Here is a 26,698-nt window from a genome sequence, read left to right on the forward strand (position 1 = left end):
AGAGAGAGAGAAACATCAATTAGTTGCTTCCTGCAGGTGTCCTGACTGGGAATTGAACTTGCCCATCTTTTGGTGTATGAGATGATGCTCTAACCAACTGAGCCACTGGGCAGGGCGCCTCTTCACACCTTTTCTTTAATACTTTGGGCCTCTGGTTATTCTGTTTGGTAGCTCTCATTTCTTTTTTATTTGTTGTCTGAAATTATTTGCTCATTTTTAGTCATTTTGTATTTAAGAAAGTACAGGAATAGCTGCATACCAGAAGATATAATTTAGTGTTAGATAGGTTTGAAAATAAGGCGTCAGAAGACAACTTTTTTGTCTTTTCCAGAGATGTAAAATGTTTATAAAATTAGAAGCTGTGGAATTTTACAAACTTGCTGGTATGGATGTGGGAGAGAAAAATTTGGAAAATTACTTTTAATGAAACTGCAGGCTGGAAGCACCTTTTTATTATGAAATAATGTAACACAGAAAAGTGTAGGGAAAAATATAATTAACACAATGTAACCCATTGCCCAGCTTTACCAGTTCTTAGTATATGCCATATTTGCTACACAAATTTTATTTATCTTGGAAATGAAACATTACAGGCACCAAATTACCTTATTTATGAATGTAATGATACATTTGTTTGCTCATAAGTATTTGAGTGTACTATGTTTAATATTTTGGTACATAGTTTATTAAAAAATAAATTACTGAATTTTCTAGTTTTTAATTCTGTCACTTGCATAACTTCTGGGTTTTGTGGGATCTGTTGCCTGAATTTTGTGGATAACGTGATGTTTGTAAATGTGCTATAGTTTACAATCCATAAACAAAACCCACTTTATTATTTATTTATTTAATTAATTTCCTCGCCCAAGGATATGTTTTGTTTGATTTTAGAGGGGGGCAGGGAGAAACACTGATGTGAGAAACCTTGATTGGCTGCCTCCCGTATGTGCCCCAACTGGAAATTGAACCAGGAACGTTTTCGTGTACTGATTGTGCTCCAACCAATTGAGTCACCTGGCCAGGGCGTACATTTTATCCATAGTTTCAAGCAGAAACAACAGTATACCTGGTTTGCATAGAAACATTGAACTATATAACTTGTATAAATTTAGTAATGAACTCCCCCTCAGAATTAATTAACTACAAACAGCTGCCTAGCCCCGGAAGATTTTGAGCTAGGTAATTTTCTTGCTAAATTTTGATTTAATAGAAATTGAGTCATGATATATATAGACTTTATACAAACACTAATTCAGTATTTCGTGTATCTTTGTAATTAGAAAACTGTTGCTGATCTAGTAAGTACATAAAATCAGTAGATAAAATTTAGTAGATGAGGGTAGTTCTTGAATAAATGTATTATCCAAATAAAGGACTTGCTGCTGAAAACTTAGAATGGAAAATTCTTTAGAAGGAAAATAAGCTATCTGTGATGTATTAAGTGGGGGAAAAGAGCAAGTTGTACCCACTGGCCACTATAAGAATTTTGAGATCTGGTTAAAAATGGGCTGCTGGGTCAGTATTAAACCTGTTCCATTCTGGGACTTGCTCCCGGTCTTATAGGGAAATGTGGCCTAGCTGTGCCTTTGACTAGGTACTTTTATTACATTTTCTGCTTTAGAGGGTTTTCTTCTTTAGTTTGGGGTGGGGTGTGAGCATTTGGATCCTTGCAAACTAATAAATAAGCTTTTTAAAGTGCCTGGTATCAGTCTAAGGTAATGAGCTGGCAAGAATTGAAACTTGTATTTGTTAGGCTACAGAAATCACTGGTGGTAGAAACTTTGTTTCTTTCTATGTGTTACCCAGATAATTAAAGTGAAACATAAATTAGTAATTTAAAGTCACCTGGTGTCAGGAAAGACTAAAAAAAATTGGCAGACTAGTCTGTATTTGAAGGACACTAAAGACATGACAACTAAATGCAATTCCTGGTTTTTGCGTGAATTGTGGATCAAGAAGAAAACATGGATATTACTAGGACAGTTGGCGAGATATGAGGCTAGATTAGATCTTAGATGATACGTAATTAAGGCTTAATTTCTTGAGCATGTTAAATCTGTTGTGTTTGTTTAATAGGAGAATGACCTAGATTTGGAAATATATGCTGAAATATTAGGAGTTTTAAATGGTTTAGAACAGCTATACGTACACACATTCATTTGCTTTATCTCTTATATATAGACAGTTGAATACGTGTAAAGAGTATGTGGGTATTGGGTATTCATTGTATTATTTTAATTTTTCCTAATCTTGACAGAATTAAAAATTGAGGAGTTTGGGAGGTAGTTGAGAAGAGTTGATACTTTATTCATGAAATGTGCATCTTCAAATGTCACACCTGTGGCTAGAACATGGTGCTTGGGGGTTGATTTAATGCTTTAAAAACACACACACCTTTATGTTGTAGGAAGCTGAGATTCACAAGGTTAAGTTTAATTAACATTAATGAGTAGAGAAGAAACCTTTGTTTGAAGGCAGATATTTTGATTCTAGATCTCAGACTCTTATTTTAAAATATATCTTTATTGATTTCAGAGAGAGGAAGGGGGAGAGAGAGAAACATCAATGATGAAAGAGTCATCATTGATCTGCTGCCTCCTGCACGCCCACGACTAGGGATCGAGCCTGCAACCCAGGCATGTGCCCTGACTGGGAATTCAACCGTGATCTCCTGGATCCTAGGTAGATGCTCAACTGCTGAGCCACGCCCAGCAGGACAATCTCAGACTCTTAAAAAATCGTATTTATACACTTTTTCCAGGTTTCTTTATTTTTTATTTATTGATTTTTAGAGAGAGAGAAAGAGAAACATTGATGTGTTGCTCCACTTATTTCTGCATTCATTGGTTGATTATTATATGTGCCCTGACCATGATTGAACCCTGCAACTTTAGCTCATCGGCACGACTCTCTAATCAACTGAGCACTACTCGGCCAGGGCCAGATCTCAAACTCTTAATCATAAAACTAAATAAGTGTTATGGTGGTTGCAGCCAAATATGTAGAGCTCTGAATTCCATGCTTGAGAATTTAGACTCTATCCTTTATTGTTTTACTATTCAGAGTGTGATCTTAGCTATTTAGGACATGTCTTGGGAGCATGTTAGGAATGCAGAAACTTGAGTCTGATCCAGGCCTATTGCATTTTAACAAAATCTGTAGATGACTTGTTGCATGTTCAAGTTTGAGAACCATTTCTCCATAGTACTGTTTTTACATTTCTGGTAGTGTTGAGTTTAAATAACGTTGAGTGTTGTTCTTGGTCCCTAATTAATATTGACAGTATTTTTTAAGTTGGAGAAAGGTTTAGAATCCAACAATAATTTAATAAACTTTGATAACCCATTCTTAAGGTAAGAGTAACTTGTAGTTGATGAAATAGTAAGCATCTCTTTCTGTGAAAATTGTCTGTTGAGGTGGAGGAGATATATTAAATATTAAAAACCAGTACTTTATGTAGTTACAGTTCTAGTCACCCCTTATATGGTATAATCCTTTTAAAGTTTCTATATTTAGAAGAGTATTTTGATAATACCTAGTAGGGAAATGCATTGTGTTGAGTGCTGTTTGGAAAATGAAATTAAAGTCTGTGTTAACTTTCTTACAGATATTGAAGCACAGATTCGAGAAATTCAAGGCAAGAAGGCAGCTCTTGATGAAGCGCAAGGAGTGGGCCTTGATTCTACAGGCTATTATGACCAGGAAATATATGGTGGAAGTGACAGCAGATTTGCTGGATACGTGACATCAATTGCTGCAACTGAACTTGAAGATGTAAGTACAAAGTATACAAGAGTCAAGCATTTTTTTTTTTTAATGGAGAGCAAGAAATGTAAAGGAATTTCTGTTGAATCATCTGGTTTAATCCGGAGACATTTTGGAGATTGGGAGATCTTTCTTTTGGACGATGAAATTGTTGACGTATCCTTCATTAACGTTCAGAAACTCGAAGTTCTCAGTTCTGAATCATTATGTTGAAAGTATTTACCTAGCAAAGCACCTACAAATTAATAGTTGTTATAAATAAATCCTTATTGTTACCTATGCTCTATCTAGAGTAACCCATTGGGAAGTGACTTCATAGTAAACAGCCATCTGTCCTTGTGACCTGATTTCTGACTTGTGCTTAATGCTGTTTGTCTCCCCCCCCCCAATCTTAATATGAATGGACTGTTTCTTGTTACTGATATTAATGGACTCTTCGTGCCTATTTCAGTTAGCCTGGGGGATGACCACCTCTCATTTTTAAATACATCCCTCGGTGTTTTTATATATTCCCATAGCTTACATTTTGTCACATCGTCTCAAACATCCAAATTTGGTGAAATAGCTATCCATTTTTGTGTGGTTCAGTAAACGTTTTATGTATATAGGTAATCAAATTTATTTTTTATGACATTCAAGCCATATTTTATTTTGTAGTTGGCACTTTTTTTTTTTAAAGTAAATTACAAAGTCCCAAAGGTAAAATTTCTAGAAGCCAGTCATACCTTCCGGTAAGAGACAGTGATGGCTATGTATGTTCCAGAAACTGAAGGGGAAATTGTTTCATTTTTAAATGACTTAAGATCTTGAGTTACCCACTTTTATACTTCATACACTAGTAAAATAATACAGCACTTTCCTACTTAAACATACTACTAGGGAAACAAGTACATTTGAAATTGATTATATTTTACTTGTTTCTTTGGCTAAATCATGTTAATAAAACAAGGAAATTGGAGATTTTTAAATAAACTGTTAGTATTTTCCAAATTTGAAAAAAATTTCATTATGCCTTCTGTGAGAAAACAGAATGCTCAGGTTTTTCCAGTTCGTACTTACTTTAATTGGCTTCCACAGAAAGCATTCCCTGTTTAATACTTTTAGAAGAGTAAAAACTAAGTTTAATTTCTGTAATTGCTTTTTTTTTTTTTTGAGTTGAAAACTCGTGTTTACAAGTTTTATGAACAAGGGTTTAGACATTACACTTGCCAGTAAGTCTTTTGATTTCATGTTGAATCTTAGTACATTTTTCTAATTTTTAAGTTCTAATGTTTTGTTTATGGCTTTTTGGTGGCATTTTATTGCAGGATGACGATGACTACTCATCATCTACAAGTTTGCTTGGTCAGAAGAAGCCAGGATATCATGCCCCTGTGGCATTGCTCAATGATATACCACAGTCAACAGAACAGGTGACTTTTTTTTCTTCTTTAGTTTCTCTCTCTGTCTCTCCCCCTCCCTTTCACTCTCTAAAAAAATCAATGGAAAAAACATCCTCGGATGAGGATTAACAAAAAAACCCGAGAATTTATTCAGCTAAAGAAAACTCTCAATTCCCATGGAAGCCCATATATTTTAGGAGTCAAGTTATTAGAATGTTTCGAGGAGAGTTGATTTGTGAGAATTAGAAGTAATAGTTAATTTTATAAAGGTAATCATTTTATGAAGAATTTAACAATGGAAATACGGACAGGGTATTGTCTCAATTCTGTATTATTTTTTCATATTAACACCCCTAAAATGATACCAAATATTTATTAGTAGGCATTTATTAAACATTTTACATATTTTTTAATGTTCTCACTGTTTAGATAGTCTTTTTGGTTACTTAATAAAGTCGGTATTAAGTGAGACATCTCTTTTTTCAGTATGATCCATTTGCTGAGCACCGGCCTCCGAAGATTGCCGACCGGGAAGATGAATACAAAAAGCACAGGCGGACCATGATAATTTCCCCAGAGCGTCTTGATCCTTTTGCAGATGGTAATTCTTTCCCACTTTTAAGTATTTACGAATTTGTTTGTATTAAGTTGTCTTTAGCCCTTTGATTTTTTTTGGCATGCTTATGAATTTGCTTTTCTTTTTTTAAAATCCCCCTTATTATATAGATGTGTATAGATTTGGTTGAAGTCAAAGATGCCATATTCTTCAACTTTATAATGCAAGTTTTCTTTCCAGGTAGAAGGACAAGAAAATAATGAGCCAATGCCATAGAAACGCAAAGGGTTAAAGGTTTTTCTTTTACTTTTGTTTTGGGTACGCTTTCTATACTTGGAACAAATGTGTTTTTCTGCTCAAAATGCTTTCAAATTACTGAAAGTTTTCATTCCAAATCCTAGATTTTTAGATTGTTTTGAGAAACTTTCTCACATTAGAGCTCCCCCCATATTGCTCTAAATATAGTTTAGTAAATGCACCTACTTTGCTTTAAGCATACTTAAAATTAAAACAAAAGTATGTATACAAAGGCTTTGATATTTTTAATAGTTGGAGTCTGTTTTGCTAATTTTAGTGTGCAGGTCAGCACAAGGGGATAGTGAGCCTGATGGAAGCTTTCCTCAGGTGAGTGAGTTTCAAGATCAAAATTAGGTGCCTGTTTCTTAAAATGAGATTCTGCTGCAGGTTTACAAATTAGAACTTTCAGCCTGCATGAATTAGTAGGGATATTCTTTTTTTACTTGCATAATTGTAATTGATTTAAACGTGTATGTCAGAATTCACAGGCCCATACTAACTGTCCTTAATTTCTTTCCTACAGCAGTACTGCTATATGCCAGTCCTGTCTGCATTCTTAAGGGTGCAGTTCAACACATCCTCTCTAGATTATGGTGAAAAAGTATTCCAAAGGAAGTCTTATCAGAGCTAGTGTCAGAAAGAATGACACTACCAATTGGGCATGATCTTCAGCATAGGAAATGTCTTAGAATTTTATTATTTTTTTCCTAAATTGTGATGCTATACTACTGTATAGCTAATTATCACATTTCTAAAACATAATGTGCCTCTGTGAATCTTGTTATATACTGTTTGGGCTTCTTTAAGATATTTTGAAGTTTGAAAAGCAGATATTGAAACTTTAACCGAGAGACTAACTTCTTTGTACACCACTTCTCTTCTGTGTGCATCATAACTGGTATAAAGTAATATATTCAAGTAATATGTTTTCAGTTGTAATTTATACTTTGTAAGAAAACAAAAATGTTTCTGGGTCAACAAAACTTTAAAAAGCATGAAGCCCTTTTTAGTAACCTGACATGAGAATAAGATTATAGGTGTATTTTTAAAAATCAGATTTTCTAAACTGTATATGAAGAACTTATCTAGTTATAGTTATTTGTAGTTAGGATTTTAACAGCTTGCAACAGGTAATGTTTTGAATATAAATATCTTTCCAAAGTGTTACTAATGGTAAAGAGATAATTTTCTAGGCTTCTATTCTGCTGCTTGAAGTCAGAACTGCTGATGGAGACAAAGGCACGAAAGTGTACGTATTCCGGATTAGCAACCCAGGAACCCATCACTTCTGGAGACTAAACTGTGCTGTCATTTTGCTTTTATATGCATTAAAATATTTGTTTTAAACTGCTGTAGATATGTTTGTGTTCAAACAGGTTAAATTGATCAGCAAACTCAATAAAAAGTAAGATGTATAATTATTAAAGTTTTCCATCAAAAAATAAATTAAATGATTATGGAATAACATAATATTAGAGCAGGGTTGATAAATCAGTTGAACCTAATTATCTTTTATTTATTATACTCTTGTCCTGTTGCTGTTCTTTCTGCAGGAGGGAAGACCCCTGATCCTAAAATGAATGCTAGAACTTACATGGATGTAATGCGAGAGCAGCATTTGACTAAAGAAGAGGTATGAGCATGCTCTTTATTTTAATGGTTGTGAAAGAATATAAAGTTGAGATTGAGAGACTTTTATATTTCCTTTTTATTTGCTGCACAAGTAATTCAGTAGTAGTAATAAAAGTTGAGTTGGGAAAGACCCTTACCCTAAATTCTATCACCTCCCATATTAAACTTTTTTCTACATCCTTTTCTAGTTCCTGGCCCCTTTGCCATATACATATTCTAGTGAGTACATTGGGAGGATTGGTAGTGTGTTTCTGAAGCCAGTGTGTAAGAGAAAAGCCAAGTACTTAAACCATTCCTTAAAAAACCTCTAATTCTCCTATAAGATTGAGTTTGGATATGGACAGAGAATTCTGAAGAATTCTTGCTGGCTTACGCTTCATTTTGTTTTAATAGCGCCCATAACTTTATTATGAATATATAATCACTTTGTTGTGTCGATTAAGTGGGGTGATGGAACCTTAATTGAAAATCATAGGATAAATCAAATGCATGTGTTGGGATGTTATATATAATATTTACATAATTATAATCATAACCATTTAAAATTTTCTACTTTTTTCTGTCGTTATATAGTTCGAATTGCTATTTATATGAGTTTTAAATATAACAGTTTTTCAACGGAAGCATTTTGGTTCTCTGCCATTGAAGGTTTTCTTCACTAACTTTCTAATGTAGGGTGCACTGTTATATAAATTCTGTACTTGCTCATCTATTGTGCAGAAAGACAATGTATAAAACTGGAAATACAGAGGAGAGAGGGAAAATAAGGAGTGGGAACTGCCACTAGCATAGAAAGAGTGAATGAAGAATAAAATGACAAATAGAAATCATTGTACTAATGATATAAAAATATATTGAAAACATTTTAAACATACTCACTGCTTGACTGTTTTCAGAGAGAAATTAGGCAACAACTAGCAGAAAAAGCTAAAGCTGGAGAACTAAAAGTTGTCAATGGAGCAGCAGCATCCCAGCCTCCCTCAAAACGAAAACGACGTTGGGATCAAACAGCTGATCAGACTCCTGGTGCCACTCCCAAAAAGCTATCAAGTTGGGATCAAGCAGAGGTGATTACATTGCATTTTTTAATATTACTATTATAATTTTTCCTTTCACATGAAATGTATTTGTTCTTATGACTTAACAGGGTATCACAGGCTGGGTGGCTTAAATAACATTTTGTTACAGTTCTGGAGGCTCAAAGACCTAGATCAAGGTGCCAACTGAGAGTTTGAACAATTTATTTGCTTTACTTACCTAATGGAAAATTTCCCAACTCTGAGTAATACGTAGAATCTTTTTAAAGGAAAAAATAATGAGTTTTAAATTTATTATGGTATTTATGCAAGTTTGCAAACAAAGCTAGCTAGAACTCTTATGTTAGATAGAGCATCCAGTTTTATTTATTTTTTAATATATCTTTATTGATTTCAGACAGAGAAAGGGAGAGGGAGAGGGAGAGAAATAGAAACATCATTGGTGAGAGAGAGTCATTGATTGGCTGCCTCCTGCACACCCCTGACTGGGGATCAAGCCCACAACCCGGGCATGTGCCCTCACTGGGAATCGAACCGCTATCTCCTGGATCCTAGGTTGATGCTCAACCCTTGAGCCATGCCCAGGCGGGCAGCATCCAATTTTAAAACAAATACATAAAAGTATGTTACAAAACCTACAGAATACTTACAAGTTATTATTTGATACAAATTACACGAAATCATCTGTTTTGATACTGTATTGTCTGCACTGTGCAGGGTCTTTTGCTATCACTTACCTTACGCCCTACATCACCTACTGCTTAGTCTGTATTTGAATTGCCATGGAACCTCTGATTACTTAAATCCATTTCTAATCTTTTTTCACTGATCTTGCCAGCATCAGTAATATTAATTGCAAATGTGATTGTAAATACAAATTCATCTTAAAGATTAAAATTATGTTGCAATATTTAGTTATAATTAACCCAGGTAATCCAAAACATGTTATATTAATCAAATAAACAGCATGAACGAAAACACAAAAATAGTATTTCTTAGTGACAACTCAATGGGTGTATGTCTCTAAGCCCCATTTTGAGAACTACTGGTATAATTAAAGCTAAAATTCTTTGATTGTAGATCTAGACAGAGAAACCTGAGTGACTCCCAAAGTCACAGAGCTAGTAATGGCAAAACTAAGATTCATACTCAAAATGCAATGTTTTTTAAAGTAGGTCTTTTTTTCTTTACTGCTCCAAATTAAAACTTTAAATTGTGTTTAGTTGTAAATGTATTTGTTAGAAAGTATGTATCTCTTAAACAGAAGGGTAATCTACTCTAACTTTTAATTATAGAGAATAGAACTAAAGCACTTGTTTGTTTAAATTTTTTTTTAGTTTATTGAATTTATTGGAGTTAGATTGGTTAATAAAATTGTATAGGTTTCAAGTGTACAGTTCTGTAATACATCATCTGTATATTGCACTGTGTGTTCACCACCCAAAATCAAGTCTCCTTTCATCATAATTTATCTCCCCTTTACCCTAGTCTGTGTGTCCCCAACCCCCTTCCCTTTGGTAATCATCATACTGTTTTCCCAGTGCCCCTCCCCTGTTCTCTGTATCTATGAGTCTGTTTCTGTTTGTTTATTTTGTTCATTAGATTCCACATATGAGAGATCATGCTTAAAATTAACAAATTTTTCAGTTATTTTTATGTGGGTGTGTAGGTGTGTGAAATAAAATGCTTTTGCTCTGTTAAGACCCCTGGACATACCCCTTCCTTAAGATGGGATGAGACACCAGGTCGTGCAAAGGGAAGTGAGACTCCTGGAGCAACCCCAGGCTCAAAAATATGGGATCCTACACCAAGTCACACACCAGCGGGAGCTGCCACTCCTGGACGAGGTGATACACCAGGCCATGCAACACCAGGCCATGGAGGCGCAACTTCCAGTGCACGTAAAAACAGATGGGATGAGACCCCCAAAACAGAAAGAGGTACTTCTAGTGGAGTCTGGACATTGTTTGGGTGAAAGATTGACTTGATGAGTGGTATATTTATAGGCCAATATCTGTTCTTTCTAGTCCTGTTTAAGCAAATAACCAGCTGCTTTAGGGACAGATAAGAACTGAGCAGATCATATGCCTAATTCTTTTCCTTTCTTGAAGAGGTTTAAAATTTATTTTAAGAAAAACGAGGAAGAAAAGTTTGTAGACCTTTTGTTTTTTATTGTGGTAAAGGATATATAACATGAAATTTACCATTTTAAATGTATAATTAAGTGGCATTAAGTACATTCACAAGTGTTGTGCAACCATCATCACCAGTATCATCTCTAGAACTTTTTCATCATCCCAAACAGGAATTCTATACCCATTAAATAATAACTCCCCATTTTTGTCTCCTCCCAGCCCCTGGTAAACTATTTTAATTTCTACTTTCTGTCTTAATAAATTTGCCTAAGTCTTATTTTTTTATATTAACCATTTAAAGCTATATTTCATTAACTGTTTATGAGAACTTTGGCAAGTTAATATTTCATAGTACAGCTGCTATATTAGAATTTATTTACAAAGAACTTTTAATGATATGGGAGAGTACTTAACATAATAGATGAAAGAAGCAGTACTGAATTATACATATAGAACAATCTCAGCTGTGTGGAGAAATGAAAAGTGGCTCAAGAGACAAAGTGGCTGTCTCTGGTTGTGGTATTATGGGTGGTTAAAAAATACTTTGCTCTCCTATTCCTTAATGTTTGCTAGGAATTGTTTCTGTAATCACTGGAAAAGGAGTAAAAAATAGTGAAGGGGGGAGGATAAATGTGAAATATTTAAACCTGAAGTGGGCCTCCTTCAAATACCCTGTATTTGAAATTGATCAGTTTTGAGTATGTTAGCTGTTTCAGAATAAAAAGTAAATTTTTGACCGTTAAAATTTTTAAATTATACACTTTTTTTTTTTTAAAGATACTCCTGGGCATGGAAGTGGATGGGCTGAGACCCCTCGAACAGATAGAGGTGGAGATTCAATTGGCGAAACACCCACTCCTGGAGCCAGTAAAAGAAAGTCACGTTGGGATGAAACACCAGCTAGTCAGATGGGTGGAAGTACTCCTGTTCTGACCCCTGGAAAAACACCTATTGGCACACCAGCCATGAACATGGCTACCCCTACTCCAGGTAAAAACTCTTAACTGTCTTATATCCTAAGGACCTATGAAATGATAAGTATTTGTACTGTAGATTGTTACAGAAATTTGCTTTTTTGGTAGGTCACATAATGAGTATGACTCCTGAACAGCTTCAGGCTTGGCGTTGGGAGAGAGAAATTGATGAAAGAAATCGCCCACTTTCTGATGAAGAATTAGATGCTATGTTCCCAGAAGGATATAAGGTAATAACATAGAATATGAAAGTGATGGTTTTTAGGATGTGAATTTTTTTTTTTTTAATATATCTTTATTGATTTCAGAGAGAGGAAGGGAGAGGGAGAGATAGAAACATCAACAATGAGAGAGTCGTTGATCAGCTGCCTCCTGTACTCCCCCAACTGGGGATTGAGCCTGTAACCTGCGCATGTACCCTGACTGGGAATCAAACCACGATCTCCTGGATCCTAGGTCGATGTTCAACTACTGAGCCACGCCTGGCCAGGCTAGGATGTGAATTTTTAAATATTCTTTCAAAAAATTTACAGGTCAAGTTTGCACTGGCCTTGCCTGCATTTACTGCTGTCATTCCATTCTTTTAGCTGTTTCCAAATATAGTCAGTTCCAAAAAATAATAGGAATGAAAAGAAATAAATGACATGGAACTTTTTATTTTTGGAAGGTGAGAAGTCTAGGACCATATACTTGGAGAAATGTTGCTTTTGGGGTATGGAATAGCTTGCGGCTTTAGTTTACCAGTAGTCCCAGGATTAAGCTCACATGAGGTTATGGTTAACTTGATGCCTCACAAGATTTTGTGTGTTTAATAAGTTCATGGATTGCCCGTGAACACAGAATATTCTCTATCATAGCATCTTGAAGTTTATTTTGAACTATAAAAGTTTCTAGGTACATGGGACTCAGGGACCACCATTTGCTAGTCTGAAGGTAGTCTGGGCATGTAGGTGGTATCATAACCAGGGCTGGACCCTAAGTTATCTGATGGCCTTGACACAGATTTTTCTGCCAGTGCCTATTGCTTTTTATCAGTTTATATGTATTTTTCCCCTTATTGGGTTTGTATTAAATATGTGTTTCAAGTATTCATGAATTTCTGCTTTATAACTTTTTTAACCTCATAAAGTGGGTGTAGACGTTCTGTGTCTACTATTGACTGCCTGTGTTGTCAGTTGTAGTCATTGATTTCCTTAATATCATCAGTAGGAGAGGAAAATCCCCCTTAGTGAATCTTTAGTGAATTTTCTTTGACTTAGCTAATTGGTGTGTATTTTACAAGGCTTTGGTAAATATTTTGGTTTCAGTTTGTATGCATTTAGCCTATTTTTGTAAAGCGACTTAATAATATTAAGATTTGCTTTTTGGTGCAGAGATTTATGTGATTATTTTATTATTAAAATAAAACCAACATGTTTATATAAGTTAATGTTTGAAAGTGATCAGAATCTTATAATCTGCTTCATTATTTCCTAATTTTTCCACACCTAAATTTTATTAGCTGATGAGAAATAGGAATATTTGTTATATATTTTTTAAACTCATAGTCAAGATAGAAAAATGGGATTGATGGTAATTCCTATCTCCAAGCAAAAAGCGTCCTAGCTAATAAACTGTAAAATATTTTAAGTGTAAATATTATTTATTATGTTATTCCTTAGTTTGTCAAGAAAATCCTAAACTGTCTCTTAACTGTATTAGGTACTTCCTCCTCCAGCTGGTTATGTTCCTATTCGAACTCCAGCTCGAAAGCTGACAGCAACTCCAACACCTTTGGGAGGTATGACTGGTTTCCATATGCAAACTGAAGATAGAACTATGAAAAGTGTTAATGACCAACCATCTGGAAATCTTCCATTTTTAAAACCTGATGATATTCAGTACTTTGATAAACTTTTGGTAAGTGATAATAGCAGAAATAAAATAACTTATTTAGGAATTACAAATCATGTCTCAGCCCGCCTTTAAATTGTTTTCTTTTTACTGTATTAGGTTGATGTTGATGAATCAACTCTTAGTCCAGAAGAGCAAAAAGAGAGGAAAATAATGAAATTGCTTTTAAAAATTAAGAATGGAACACCTCCAATGAGAAAGGTAAGTGCCAGTTCATTAAGTCATCATATTAATTATAATTTTTTACTTAGAAATTTATATCTAGCCTCTTCAGCTTTATCAAGGGCATAGTATGAGTGAAAGAAAGATGTGTAATATGAAGGACTTAGCCTTTTAATCAAGCAATTTTATGCTAATAGGGATGTTGAAAAATGAGACTTCTCTCTCTTTTTTTTTTTCTCTCAAGGCCTTTAGAACATGCTGAAGACTTTTAAGGAAACTAGTGGAATTATGTGAGGAATTGTAATAGTATCCTATGTGGCTTGAAGATGGGCAGTCCTTTAGAGGAAGTTAAGGAGTTTCATAACCCCAGTGGTGGCTCCATTGTCCTATTACGTTTTATTAACTGAAACAGTGAACTTCTGTCATAGGAATTCAAACTTTAGAGTAATTTTGATGTGAATGAACTTAAGCTACTCTACGTAAAATGCCTAAAGTTTACATTGAACGATTAAGTCACAGAAAGTCATGGAGTAAATTGCTTGTTCAAAATGATTAATTACAAAGAAACATACCTTTTATTCTTTTTTTACCCCCAGGCTGCATTGCGTCAGATTACTGATAAAGCTCGAGAATTTGGAGCAGGTCCTTTGTTTAATCAGATTCTTCCTCTACTGATGTCTCCTACACTTGAGGATCAAGAACGTCATTTACTTGTCAAAGTTATTGATAGAATATTATACAAACTTGATGACTTAGTTCGACCATATGTGCATAAGGTTTGTTATTCTCAAGTATTTCTAATGGTTTGATATTTTTAATATGAAAGGAATTAGTGAATTTTTGCCAACTTACATGTATCTGTGCAATTTAAAAATTCTTTAAAAAGTAGTAGCTGATGCTATACCTGCACAATAAAAAGGAAAATTTTACCCACTTGCAAGACACTCAAGAGTTATCAGTGTTCAATTTACATGTCTTCCCAGACCTTTTTCTTTGCACAAGCAGGCATAACATAAACAAATACGTGTATATATAGATGTAACATTTTGCTCGCTTTACTATAGTGGGTTCATATTACTCATTTTTTCATTTGTTTTATTGATACTAGATTAAGATGAGAAAACTTATGTTTCTATAGCATGTCATTTAGTGTTAAGAACCCTTTTTGGGGGGCTGGTGGTATTTATGGATTAGCATTACAAAGTGCAGATGGGTATATAGTTTTTTTTTTTAAAAAAAACAAACAAAATATTAACTGTTAGTCTATGCGGTTAACAGTTCTCCCAAATTTTTATCTTTATATGGGATTTGAAGTTGTGCAATTAAAATTCTTAATTTGTCCCTTGATTAACTATGTCCTAATTTAACTAATTTTAAATTTTCTAGTAAAATGAGTTTTGTACACTTGTGTTTTTAGATTATATAAGTGACATGCTATAATAAATTTTTTCCACTGTATGTATTCTGTTACATGAGGATGGCATCAGTAATTGGTGTGAAAATTCAGCTGCTTCTCTTTTTCAGATCCTTGTGGTCATTGAACCATTGTTGATTGATGAAGATTACTATGCTAGAGTGGAAGGCCGAGAGATTATTTCTAATTTGGCAAAGGTATTTGCATAATATTTCTAGAGAAGAAACTTTTGTATCTGTTGATGGGATTATTTGATTATGCAAGGACGTGGCTGAGGGTTAATGTTATCAACTCACCATTGCCCCTTTTTCTTGACCTTTTAGGCTGCTGGTCTGGCTACTATGATCTCTACCATGAGACCCGATATAGATAACATGGATGAATATGTTCGTAACACAACAGCTAGAGCTTTTGCTGTTGTAGCTTCTGCCCTGGGTATTCCTTCACTATTGCCCTTTTTAAAGGCTGTGTGCAAAAGCAAGAAGTCCTGGCAAGCTAGACACACTGGCATTAAGATTGTACAGCAGATAGCTATTCTTATGGGCTGTGCCATCTTGCCACATCTGAGAAGTTTAGTTGAAATCATTGAACACGGTAAGTTGTTTATATAACTTTGTCTAAGACAGGTGTCCTAAATTTGTGCTACTGAATTGGAGAGACAAATGGAATGGCTTTAATTGCATAAATACCATATAGTTTATAATGGGACTTATAATATTTTCTGTTAATAGGCTGTGGTTTATTATGGCTTTTGCCTAATTTTGTCTAATGTTAACAGATTCTGCAGTTAGATTATATTGCTAGACTCTGGATGGATGTGGAAATTAGGCAATATTGTTGCTTAGTTAAAACCTGTATTTGGTTTTATAGGTCTTGTGGATGAGCAGCAGAAAGTTCGGACCATTAGTGCTTTGGCTATTGCTGCCTTGGCTGAAGCAGCAACTCCTTATGGTATCGAATCTTTTGATTCTGTATTAAAGCCTCTATGGAAGGGTATCCGACAACACAGAGGAAAGGTAGATCCACCAATTAGATTTCCCCCCTATTTATTGAAGATAAGACAACTTAAATCCAATTTACTAAGTGTGTGTGTATAAATATATGTTTATTTTAAAATAGGGTCTGGCTGCCTTCTTAAAGGCTATTGGGTATCTTATTCCTCTCATGGATGCAGAATATGCCAACTACTATACTAGAGAAGTGATGTTAATCCTTATTCGAGAATTCCAGTCTCCTGATGAAGAAATGAAGAAAATTGTGCTGAAGGTAATTGTCCCAGATTGTTGTTGTTCCAGATTTGTTAATCTAAATTGGGTGTGTTTTATGGTTCAAAGAGAATTTTAAAGCATTTTAAAAAAACCAGCTGTTGTATATTGAAATAGGACTGTGATTACAGTTATTATTTTTCACCTTTTAGGTGGTAAAACAGTGTTGTGGAACAGATGGTGTAGAAGCAAACTACATTAAAACAGAGATTCTGCCGCCTTTTTTTAAACACTTCTGGCAACACAGAATGGCTTTAGATAGAAGAAATTATCGACAGGTAAGTTTTTATTGTAAAAAAAAAATAAAAATTCAAAATTCTTTCAACTAATTTTTTAGTTGGTTTGAATGCATGTTACTTTTTTTTTTGCCCTGATTACCTCATCATTTTATGTGCTTAATAATGAAAGGAGATGGATTTTACCGTCAGTTAACTTCCATGTTGATTTTGCATTCTAGGATACATACCCAACTAGGAATTGCTGTCTTTGTCTAGTCAATGAAATGCTTGGTCTGGCTAGGGGAAACATGAATATAATCTTACCTTAAATCACCTTGACTTAGACTCAAATGTAAATTTTTTTTGGTTCTCTTTTTCTTAAAATTTTAAAAATAGAGGTTGATCATTCTCAGCATGCTTACTAGCTGAATAGTATTTTTAGAATCTTGACTTTTCATGATGTATCTTTATTTCCTTTGAAGAACAATAAATTCAGTTGGTTTCCCCCCTTCTTTTTAGTTAGTTGATACTACTGTGGAGTTGGCAAACAAAGTAGGTGCAGCAGAAATTATATCCAGGATTGTGGATGATCTGAAAGACGAAGCTGAACAGTACAGAAAAATGGTGATGGAAACAATCGAGAAAATTATGGGCAACTTGGGAGCAGCAGATATTGATCATAAACTTGAAGAACAACTGATTGATGGTATTCTTTATGCTTTCCAAGAACAGACTACAGAGGTAATGATACTAATTACGACAAGTTGCCACTGACTTTCATTTTGTAAAAAAGCATGTTATTTTACAAGCAAATATTATCACTAAAGAGTAACAGAATTTGAAGTAATTTTTTAAACACTCATGTTCTCTTTACGTTAGCTAGGAGGAAATATTCTACCTCAAAATTTTAGATTTTATTTTGTTAAACTGAGTATCAGTATATTTCAACCTTTCAATCACAAACAATTCTAGTTTCCAATGAATGTAGTTTTTAAGAAGTTAATTAAGCTTTTTTTTTTTTTTTTAGGACTCTGTAATGCTGAATGGGTTTGGCACAGTGGTCAATGCTCTTGGCAAACGGGTTAAACCTTACTTGCCTCAGATCTGTGGTACAGTTTTGTGGCGTTTAAATAACAAATCAGCAAAAGTTAGGCAACAGGCAGCTGACTTGATCTCTCGAACTGCGGTTGTTATGAAGACTTGTCAAGAGGTAAACTTTTATGTTGGATTTTTATTTTTCACCATATAGTTTAATGTGAATAGAAACCTTTTAACATTATTTCTTTTATTACAGGAAAAATTGATGGGGCACTTGGGTGTTGTTTTGTATGAGTATTTGGGTGAAGAGTACCCTGAAGTATTGGGCAGCATTCTTGGAGCACTGAAGGCCATTGTAAATGTAATAGGTATGGAATTTGCTGGTCATGTAGAAATTTTTTTGTTTTTAACTTTTTAAAATTTATTTTTAAAGTAAATTATAGAATCCTATTTAGGAGTTGAGTAATGATTTCTGATACTTTTTTAGAAAATATTTCAAAATTATAGTTAAGTCAGGGGATGTCACAATAGTCTTATCTCCCAAAACCCATTTGTATTTTACTTTAAAAGAGGAAAAAGGGCAAGTTTAGGACCTGCAGGAGGGTGGGAGTAGTCACAACTCAAAAAGTGTCTTGTCTGAAATACATTCTGGGTGGGGTGGAGGGGTGAGGGGTGGGCAACTCTGAAGTTTTAATTTACTTTTAGGACAAAATATATATATATTCAACTTTCAGTTAATAAGTGGTAATGGCAGGTTTTCCTGCTTGCTTTCAAGTTTTAGAAACAATCAGGGATAAAAATGAGTGACTCAAGTTGTTATCTTGTTTTTATTTACATCTAGTTCTTTAAAACTATCCATTCAGTTTTCTAACCCAAAATAGAAACAAGTATGTTACATTTGTTCTTGGCTATGGAGAACAAAATTTTTATTTTTTAAGGTCATTATAATGAAACAAAGAAATGTTCTTTTGTGTTTAATCCTTCATTGTAACTGAACATGACATTGCAAACGTAACTTCTGTAGGGGTTAGAGGGGGGATAACCTAGCAGGAAGTTATAATATATTGTGGCTGTGATAGCCACTGTTTCCTTTTAGTAAGGGGTTTCTATGCAATACAGGAGATCTTTGAACTATTGCACTTACATATAATCCCCAATTCAGTTCTGTCCTCTATTCATAAGTATAGCTACTTGGCCAAAAATCAGTTACTTGGCTACCTGTGGGGCTCTAGTTTGCAGGGAGTTGTAAACCATATTGTTGGCCAGGGAAACATGGGAAAAGCAATGGAGAGAGAATCAGAGCAAGCAATTTTAGTTAGAGCAAGAGCCCCTGCCAGCTGCCTCCTTTCTTCTCTCTTCGTAGGTGTAAATACCATCCAAGTATGCCCTGCATTGCAGGGAGACTGGAGATCTGTTTGTTTTGCAGTTAAAGGGTAAGGGGGCCCTTTCTGGAAAATTTTGCTTTAATTTACATGTCTACCTCTGGCTTACATTGTTGTGTATGGCCGGAACATAAGCTGTCCCCATATTTAAATGTCAGTGTACAAATACATTTCAGAACCAAATAAAACTTTTTTTGTTGTTGAATATCCATCATTCTTTAAGTCACTTCACTAATTTCTTTCATTTCTATGCATAATCAGAAATCGTTAATAAAGAGTTAATGACAATTCTAAGTCTGGTCAGAATCTGGGGCTTTTTCTTTTCATAGGCAGCTGTAAGTTTATATTTATGCCTGGTCACGTATATTGCATTGCTAAGTAAAAGGTAAAATGAGCGAAGGTTGCAGTTCAAATGTTAATTGACAGAGTGTTGGCTTCTATTAAATAGGTATGCATAAGATGACCCCACCAATTAAAGATCTGCTGCCTAGACTCACTCCCATCTTAAAGAACAGGCATGAAAAAGTACAAGAGAATTGTATTGATCTTGTTGGACGTATTGCTGACAGGTAAGAGATTAAACATTTTTATAAGCATTATTGGTTTTCCTATTTAACCACTTTTTATTTACTTTGCAAGTTTGCTTAGTGTTGCTTATGTAAGTATATATGGTCAGGCTATGTAGTAGTAATATTTTAGTGAAATTTCTTTTTTAAAATGTTTGTTTCAGAGAGAGGGGAGGGGAGAGGGGGAGAGAGAGAAACATCAGTGATGAGAGTGTCATTGATTAGTTGCCTCCTGTCTGCCCCCTACTGGGAATCGGTCCGGCAACCTAGGCGTGTGCCCTGACCAGGAATCAACTGTGACCTCCTGGTTCACAGGTCAACACTCAACCACAGAGTTTGAGTAGTAATGGGGGGTGGGGGTGGAAATATAGTTTTAAGAATAAACTATCCTTTCTGAAGAGTAATAATATATTTTTTTACACTTAAAGTGAGTTGGTAATTGTGTTTTCAGAACTGAATTTGCAAACTTTTAAAACACAAAAAATTAACTTTTTTTTTAAATTAGGGGAGCTGAATATGTGTCAGCAAGGGAATGGATGAGGATCTGCTTTGAGCTTTTGGAGCTCTTAAAAGCTCACAAAAAAGCTATTCGTAGGGCCACAGTCAACACATTTGGTTATATTGCAAAGGCTATTGGGTGAGTACTATTTACTTCTGTTATATATTTTTACTTTGTAGTAAACCCATTGTGATGTTGGAAAATGCTTCTGTTTCTGTAGAAATTTCTTTTAAGGGATGATGTGAGTAATGCAGTTGTGAAAGCACTTCATTTAACCACTGACCAGTTACTGAAATTTTTTCTTAAATTTTAAATTGAATTAAAATAGATGGGAGGTTTTTGAATTTCATTTAATTACAGATATTTGCAGAGGAGGGAAACTATGATTCTCAAAATAATTTCAAATTTTTGTTGGTACTTTCTAGGATATTGCTTGAAATATTAAGGCCAGTTCTTAAATTAAAAATCAGCATAAGTCAAGGCTCATGTTAGTGTTTTAAAAATATTTTTAAAAATCCACAGACAATTGAATTATAGCTATTTTATTAATAAATCTATGGTTATTTGCTTCCATTTCTTTCAGAACCAAACTGCAGTCATTGTAGAAAAATGAGATACTACATGTACATGTGGCTTAATAACAAAATATTTTCAAGCAATAAAACATAACTAAAGTCAGATTAGTTAGAGAAGTCTTCCCACCAACCCTTTTTTGGTAGCAGTAATATTTATTTAGTGTTAATGTAGTCAAGAAATTGGCAATGATTAGCTGTTGTGCCAATGTTTAGCCCGTGTCTCTTAAGTATGTGGTACAATAATGCTTAAGGAAGGAGAGTAGATATAGTAAAGGCGTGTGGGAGGGAAGATAAGAAAAGGAAAAGATTTTGTGTGTTGTGGCATGGGAGACCTCAGTTTGGATGCTTCTGTTAGGTTGCCTCGCTCTAGTGGCCATGGTTTGAACACTCAATCAATCTAAACATTTAATTAAATTTCTTTATATTTCAGGAAATTTACTAAAGATTCAAAATTACATTTGAAAGTGAATACATGTGAATTTTTCTTTAAAATGGACATTTTAATTTAAATGAAGTTCTTAAGTAGGAATAATAATGCTAGTGATTTGAAAGTTTTGTATTTTATCATAAAATTACTAAGTTCCCAGTGACTATTTACCGTAAAGTTTCATTCCTTTGCATTTTTTCTTTTCCCTCTGAAAAAAAAGTTTTGACTTGTAATCTAACAGTTTGCTGACATTTATTTTTTTCAGCCCTCATGATGTATTGGCTACACTTTTAAACAACCTAAAAGTTCAGGAAAGGCAGAACAGAGTTTGTACCACTGTAGCAATAGCTATTGTTGCTGAAACGTGTTCACCCTTCACAGTACTACCTGCCTTAATGAATGAATACAGAGTTCCTGAACTGAATGTTCAAAATGGAGTGTTAAAATCACTTTCCTTCTTGTTTGAATATATTGGTGAAATGGGAAAGGACTACATTTATGCTGTAACACCATTACTTGAAGATGCTTTAATGGACAGGTATGTGATTTGAATGAAATGCAAGAAAATAGTTATAATTCTTGCTTTATCTTAGAATTTATGGAAATAATTATTATGTGACCTACTTGTGATGCAGTTAAAGAAGGGGAATGCTAGCCTGAGTAAACTATAAATATGACTATTATCTTCAAATAATGTATATGCTACAAGTGCCCCCTTCCCTTGCTTATCTGTTAAACCACATACATTTTGAAAACCAGTAATTGATCAACTTTTGTTTTAAAAATTAATTGAAGTCAAATAATATTGATGAGCATGACCTTATTGGTGTGGTTAAGAGATCTGATCTTTTTAGCTTTTGTTACAAATGAAGTAAATGTTTCTGTTAGACTTTTGAACTACTGAACATAGCTGGCCAGAGCTGCACTGTTCCCATTTTATGCCTCCGATTATTCAGATGGTGACCATTGATACACTATTGCTTGAGTTATTTGACAGTAGATTCCTGGTACCTTTAACCATCTAGGACTAACATAGTTTTTAACCACCAAAGTAACTAAAAACATGTAAGGGAAAGTTTAAGGTCTAAGTAGTAAGGAAAAGGACTGTTTCATTGCCTCTATTTTTCAGGAAAAATAAGTTCCTCAGATTAGAGCCCATTCAATTATTTGTTTATAAATTCAAGTTATTCATTAATGATCTTCCAAAAGGAAGATTTAACAGGACTCAACAAGTTACCACAAGTAACTTGTAAGGCATGGGGACAGAATAAGAATCATGTTCTTTATAAGCCTGCCCAGCTGGAGCCTAATCAAGTAGGAGTAAATCATACTCCGTATTCTTCAGTGAGATGTGTCTGTGTATCATAGTGCAGTCACTGCAGTTAAAAATTATGTTGCGTGTACTAATTAGTTGGGTGATAAAGCCATCGAAAATTACTAAATGAAAAGGAAAAATACTTCAGTTGGGAAATTTATTAATGAGGAACACTGCCTTGCTATGAAGCTTAATATATTATTATTATAGTAGATAAGAGAAAAAAGGATACTGGTAAAGTTCAAGTTTTTTTTTCTTCTTACTACTATCATTGAGGGCAAAAGAGCATGAACTCATTTTTGTATCTATTACAAACCCATTATCTGATGTTTATAATCAGTTAAATAATTATGAAATGAATAATTCAGTGATTTGTCATAAACATAAATTCAGTTGACATGGGAGATGATAGAGTTCTTTTTTCCTGTAGGTTTGAAAAACTTGGTTCTTCTCCCCAAATTTCGTTGTCAAATGAAACAAACTATATGAGGGTAGGGATTTAATTTTAATTTAGTTATCTGTTGTATATTAGTATTGAATTAATCTTAAAGATTTTCAGTTATAGAGTTTAAAATGAGATATTACTGTTACTCATTTATATGTAAGAGTCATGTAACCCATCTTTAGTAGCATACTAAAATGTTTACTACACAGGGCTCTAAGAGTTATACTCCTTTCAAAAGTTCATTAGAAAATAATGACTTACTTTTGAGCCATGGCCAGATTTGAGTCATTAAAAGTTCTCAAGTAGGCTCATTCGTCATTCTAAAGGCATTCTATATCAAATATCAGGTATGAGGATGATTCTTTCCCATGTACTGAATGTATAATTTGGTTTCTAATGGGCTGGCAAATGTTTCCTGTAAAACTAAGACTGTATCTTAACAAAGAACTTTTTCCCCCATTGCAGGGACCTTGTACACAGGCAGACGGCTAGTGCAGTGGTGCAACACATGTCACTTGGGGTTTATGGATTTGGTTGTGAAGACTCACTGAACCACTTGTTGAACTATGTATGGCCCAATGTGTTTGAGACATCTCCTCATGTAATTCAGGCAGTTATGGGAGCCCTGGAGGGCTTGAGAGTTGCTATTGGACCATGTAGAATGTTGCAGTATTGTTTACAGGTAGGTTAAAGATTTTTCAAAGATTACTCAATGAAAAAAGTAGTTGAATTAAGTCACTATTCCTAATTTTTAGTAGGGTATATTGTGCCATGTGGGAAAACAGTTGTGGCTGAAGGGGGAATTAGGTTTTGTCTTTGCTCACTGCAGTTTTGTGCAGTTGTTCTGTCTTAAAGGGAAATGTTTGGAATCATATATTTATAGTTTGTTGTGTTAAGGTTGTGTATGTTCTTTGAAAATTGAAATAATGTAATCTTTTAATTCTAGGGTTTGTTTCACCCAGCCCGGAAGGTCAGAGATGTGTATTGGAAAATTTACAACTCCATCTACATTGGTTCACAGGATGCTCTCATAGCACATTACCCAAGAATCTACAATGATGATAAGAACACCTATATTCGTTATGAACTTGACTATATCTTATAATTTTATTGTTTATTTTGTGTTTAATGCACATCTATTTCACACCTTAAACTTGCTTCGATTTGGTGATGTAAACTTTTAAACATTGCAGATCAGCATAGAACTGGTCATAGAGGAAGAGCTAGAAATCCAGTAGCATGATTTTTAAATAACCTGTCTTTGTTTTTGATGTTAAACAGTAAATGCCAGTAGTGACCAAGAACACAGTGACTACACACACTATACTGGAGGGATTTCATTTTTAATTCATCTTTATGAAGATTTAGAATTCATTCCTTGTGTTTAAAGGGAATGTTTAATTGAGAAATAAACATTTGTGTACAAAATGCTAACTTGTGTGTGTTTTTTGAACATGACTTGTAAAATGCGGAACTTTGATAAAGTATTGGTTTGTGTAGAATAAGTGGCTTAATTTCATTTTCTGTCACCTGGTTTATAGAAAGTAGCAGAATATAAACTATATAAAGTGATACGGCGTCTGTCAAAATTTTATTGTTCTGTTGATAATGACAATGAGAAAGAGTAGCTTTGGGGGTGTTCATCTCAAACTAGCACAACTGTTCCATCACCATAGAAAATATATCGCCTTTGCTGAACTGTCTTGAATATTATTATTTTGCACTTACATAGCGCCTTTCATCTCTTGATTTCTCAAAATGCTTTATGAACATGTTAAGGGAAGTGATTCAAGTCATGTCCAACTGTTGACGAGTCTGTGTTTAGAAAGTGGAGAAGGTATCTGTTTTAAAACTACTTTCTATCGGGAGTGAGGCAACCTAAGTAGTGATACTAAAATAAGACAGTCTTTGGGCTCTTTTCCATGTCATAAGTCACGGCTCAACAATGTATTCAGTAAATACCTGCTGAGCACCTACTGTGTACCAGCCACTGTGCTTAGTGTAGGGGATGCAAAGGTGCCTTTGATCTGCCCCTTGCCCTTAAAAAATGCAGTATAATGGAAAAGGAGAGAGACATCTAGTTACATGTTATGTACTGTGATACACAATTGCAGCAGCTGAAATGTCTATGTTTGCTTAATTTTGCATTTAGTAATTAGATAAATTGATGTATAGGTGTCAAGCATAAACTGAAATGCCATTAAATTCTAGAGGAACCAAGCATTTAGGCAGTGATTAGTATTTTTTGACAAATATTTTAAGTATATTTTTAGCTTTTCCTAATTTTCTGGCTAAGACTTCCTTAGTTTTAGTCCTTTTATTGGCTGTTTTGTTTTGTCTCCATATGATAGTACTTCTGTGAACTCTAATGGGAAATAAGATTCTGTAGCAGCATATTATGCATAAGATGACTCTGCCACTGTAAGTAAAGTCATACGGGGACTAGGAAATTTGTTCCTTGAACTGCTATCACTTAGGGCCCCCTGTTTTGGAGGCTTACATGAGAAACGGTTTGTAATTGGCTGACTTACAAAATCTATACTGAGCATTAGTTGACTCACTAGGAAGAATTTGTAACTCTGTGTTCCTTGTGTAACATAACTTTGTGACAACAGATCGGTGTGTACTAAAACACACTTTCCAAAATCATTTTTCTAAGACGTTTTTGCAACTTTAAATCTTGCTGTTCTCTAGTTTCTGTCAGATGACCTTCAGTAATTAGTAATCATGAAAATTAAAGAACAATTAGATTTCTAAGCCAAAATTTGATTTTAGACCAGTTTTGGGGAAATTTAGTTACATTTTCACTTCAGGTACTTACATAACTTCAATTTGCTTGGGCCCATGCTTTTTATGGAAAATATTAATGCTTTGCAGAGGCTGTGTGGAGCAAAAGAGACTACTAGTTACGTGACTATTTACTGATACAAATAGTGTGAGGACAGAGATGAAGTACATACTGAAAGCTACGACCTTAATAGTTGGGACCAAATAGAGGCTCACAGATATTTGCATTATTTTATACGCTTATTGAATAAGGAAAGCATTTTGTGATATGTGAAAGACGCTATGTGAAGTTTTAACTATATTTCAGACTTTCTTTCGCACTTTCTTTTGGTGTTTCTTAAAGCCAAACTTAAACAGGAAGAAATTGATGTTCTTAAGGGGACTGTGGGTGGGCTTTTCTGTGGGCTTTTGTTGGTTTTTCTGTGGGCCCTCTAATGGAATTGATCTCTGGCTGTTCAATTTTTTTCATATTGTATTTTTAAAATTTGTTGTATGGTGCCATGTGAGCATCAAGTACCACCAAATGAATAAAACTTATTATATCTAAAGTCTTTAGACCAGTTTTTAATCTTAGTTGACTCTATTACTATCGCACTACACTCTGTTGTGGTTGTGCCATTTTAATAATACCACCTCTGGGTTTTTCCAAACAAGGAAACTTAAAAAACCAAGTAAACTGAGAAAGACAATTGGAGCCACGTAGGTTCAATTGTTTGGTTCTTTGGTTTCTAATGCCTTTTAAATCCAAAAATGTTAAAAGGACCAGAAACCACGATTATCATAGGATTTTTCAACCTTGGCATTATTGACATTTTGGGCCAGATAAGTCTTCACTATGGGGGTGCTGACTTGGGCATGCAGGGTGTTGTTGAGCAGCATTACTGATCTCTACCCACTGGATGCCAGTAGCATCCCACCCCAGTTGTGACAACCA

General features: G+C 34.4%; 1 protein-coding gene across 3 annotated transcripts in view; it reads left to right on the plus strand.

Moving 5' to 3' along the window:
* Positions 1-26,312, plus strand: part of SF3B1 (splicing factor 3b subunit 1) — a 49,944-nt gene extending 23,632 nt beyond the window's left edge. For 2 of the 3 annotated variants that reach the window (XM_081143490.1, XM_081143489.1), the window contains exons 3-26: positions 3,608-3,774; positions 5,073-5,177; positions 5,634-5,748; positions 7,554-7,633; positions 8,529-8,699; positions 10,372-10,609; positions 11,582-11,794; positions 11,887-12,008; positions 13,480-13,677; positions 13,771-13,872; positions 14,430-14,609; positions 15,358-15,444; positions 15,571-15,841; positions 16,118-16,263; positions 16,367-16,513; positions 16,665-16,790; positions 17,250-17,471; positions 17,758-17,940; positions 18,025-18,136; positions 19,599-19,719; positions 20,222-20,353; positions 21,483-21,755; positions 23,443-23,659; positions 23,924-26,312. In XM_081143490.1, the coding sequence (XP_080999616.1) occupies positions 3,608-3,774; positions 5,073-5,177; positions 5,634-5,748; positions 7,554-7,633; positions 8,529-8,699; positions 10,372-10,609; positions 11,582-11,794; positions 11,887-12,008; positions 13,480-13,677; positions 13,771-13,872; positions 14,430-14,609; positions 15,358-15,444; positions 15,571-15,841; positions 16,118-16,263; positions 16,367-16,513; positions 16,665-16,790; positions 17,250-17,471; positions 17,758-17,940; positions 18,025-18,136; positions 19,599-19,719; positions 20,222-20,353; positions 21,483-21,755; positions 23,443-23,659; positions 23,924-24,082 (3,887 nt within the window). In that variant the 3' untranslated portion in view covers positions 24,083-26,312. Of the gene's footprint in view, positions 1-3,607; positions 3,775-5,072; positions 5,178-5,633; positions 5,749-5,943; positions 7,250-7,553; positions 7,634-8,528; positions 8,700-10,371; positions 10,610-11,581; positions 11,795-11,886; positions 12,009-13,479; positions 13,678-13,770; positions 13,873-14,429; positions 14,610-15,357; positions 15,445-15,570; positions 15,842-16,117; positions 16,264-16,366; positions 16,514-16,664; positions 16,791-17,249; positions 17,472-17,757; positions 17,941-18,024; positions 18,137-19,598; positions 19,720-20,221; positions 20,354-21,482; positions 21,756-23,442; positions 23,660-23,923 lie in introns of those variants that run through there. The other variant, XR_013999240.1, reaches the window with a different exon arrangement.
* The last annotated feature ends 386 nt before the right edge of the window (positions 26,313-26,698 follow it).

The sequence above is a fragment of the Miniopterus schreibersii genome (assembly GCF_964146895.1).
Source record: "Miniopterus schreibersii genome assembly, chromosome: 7".
Lineage (NCBI taxonomy): Eukaryota > Metazoa > Chordata > Mammalia > Chiroptera > Miniopteridae > Miniopterus > Miniopterus schreibersii.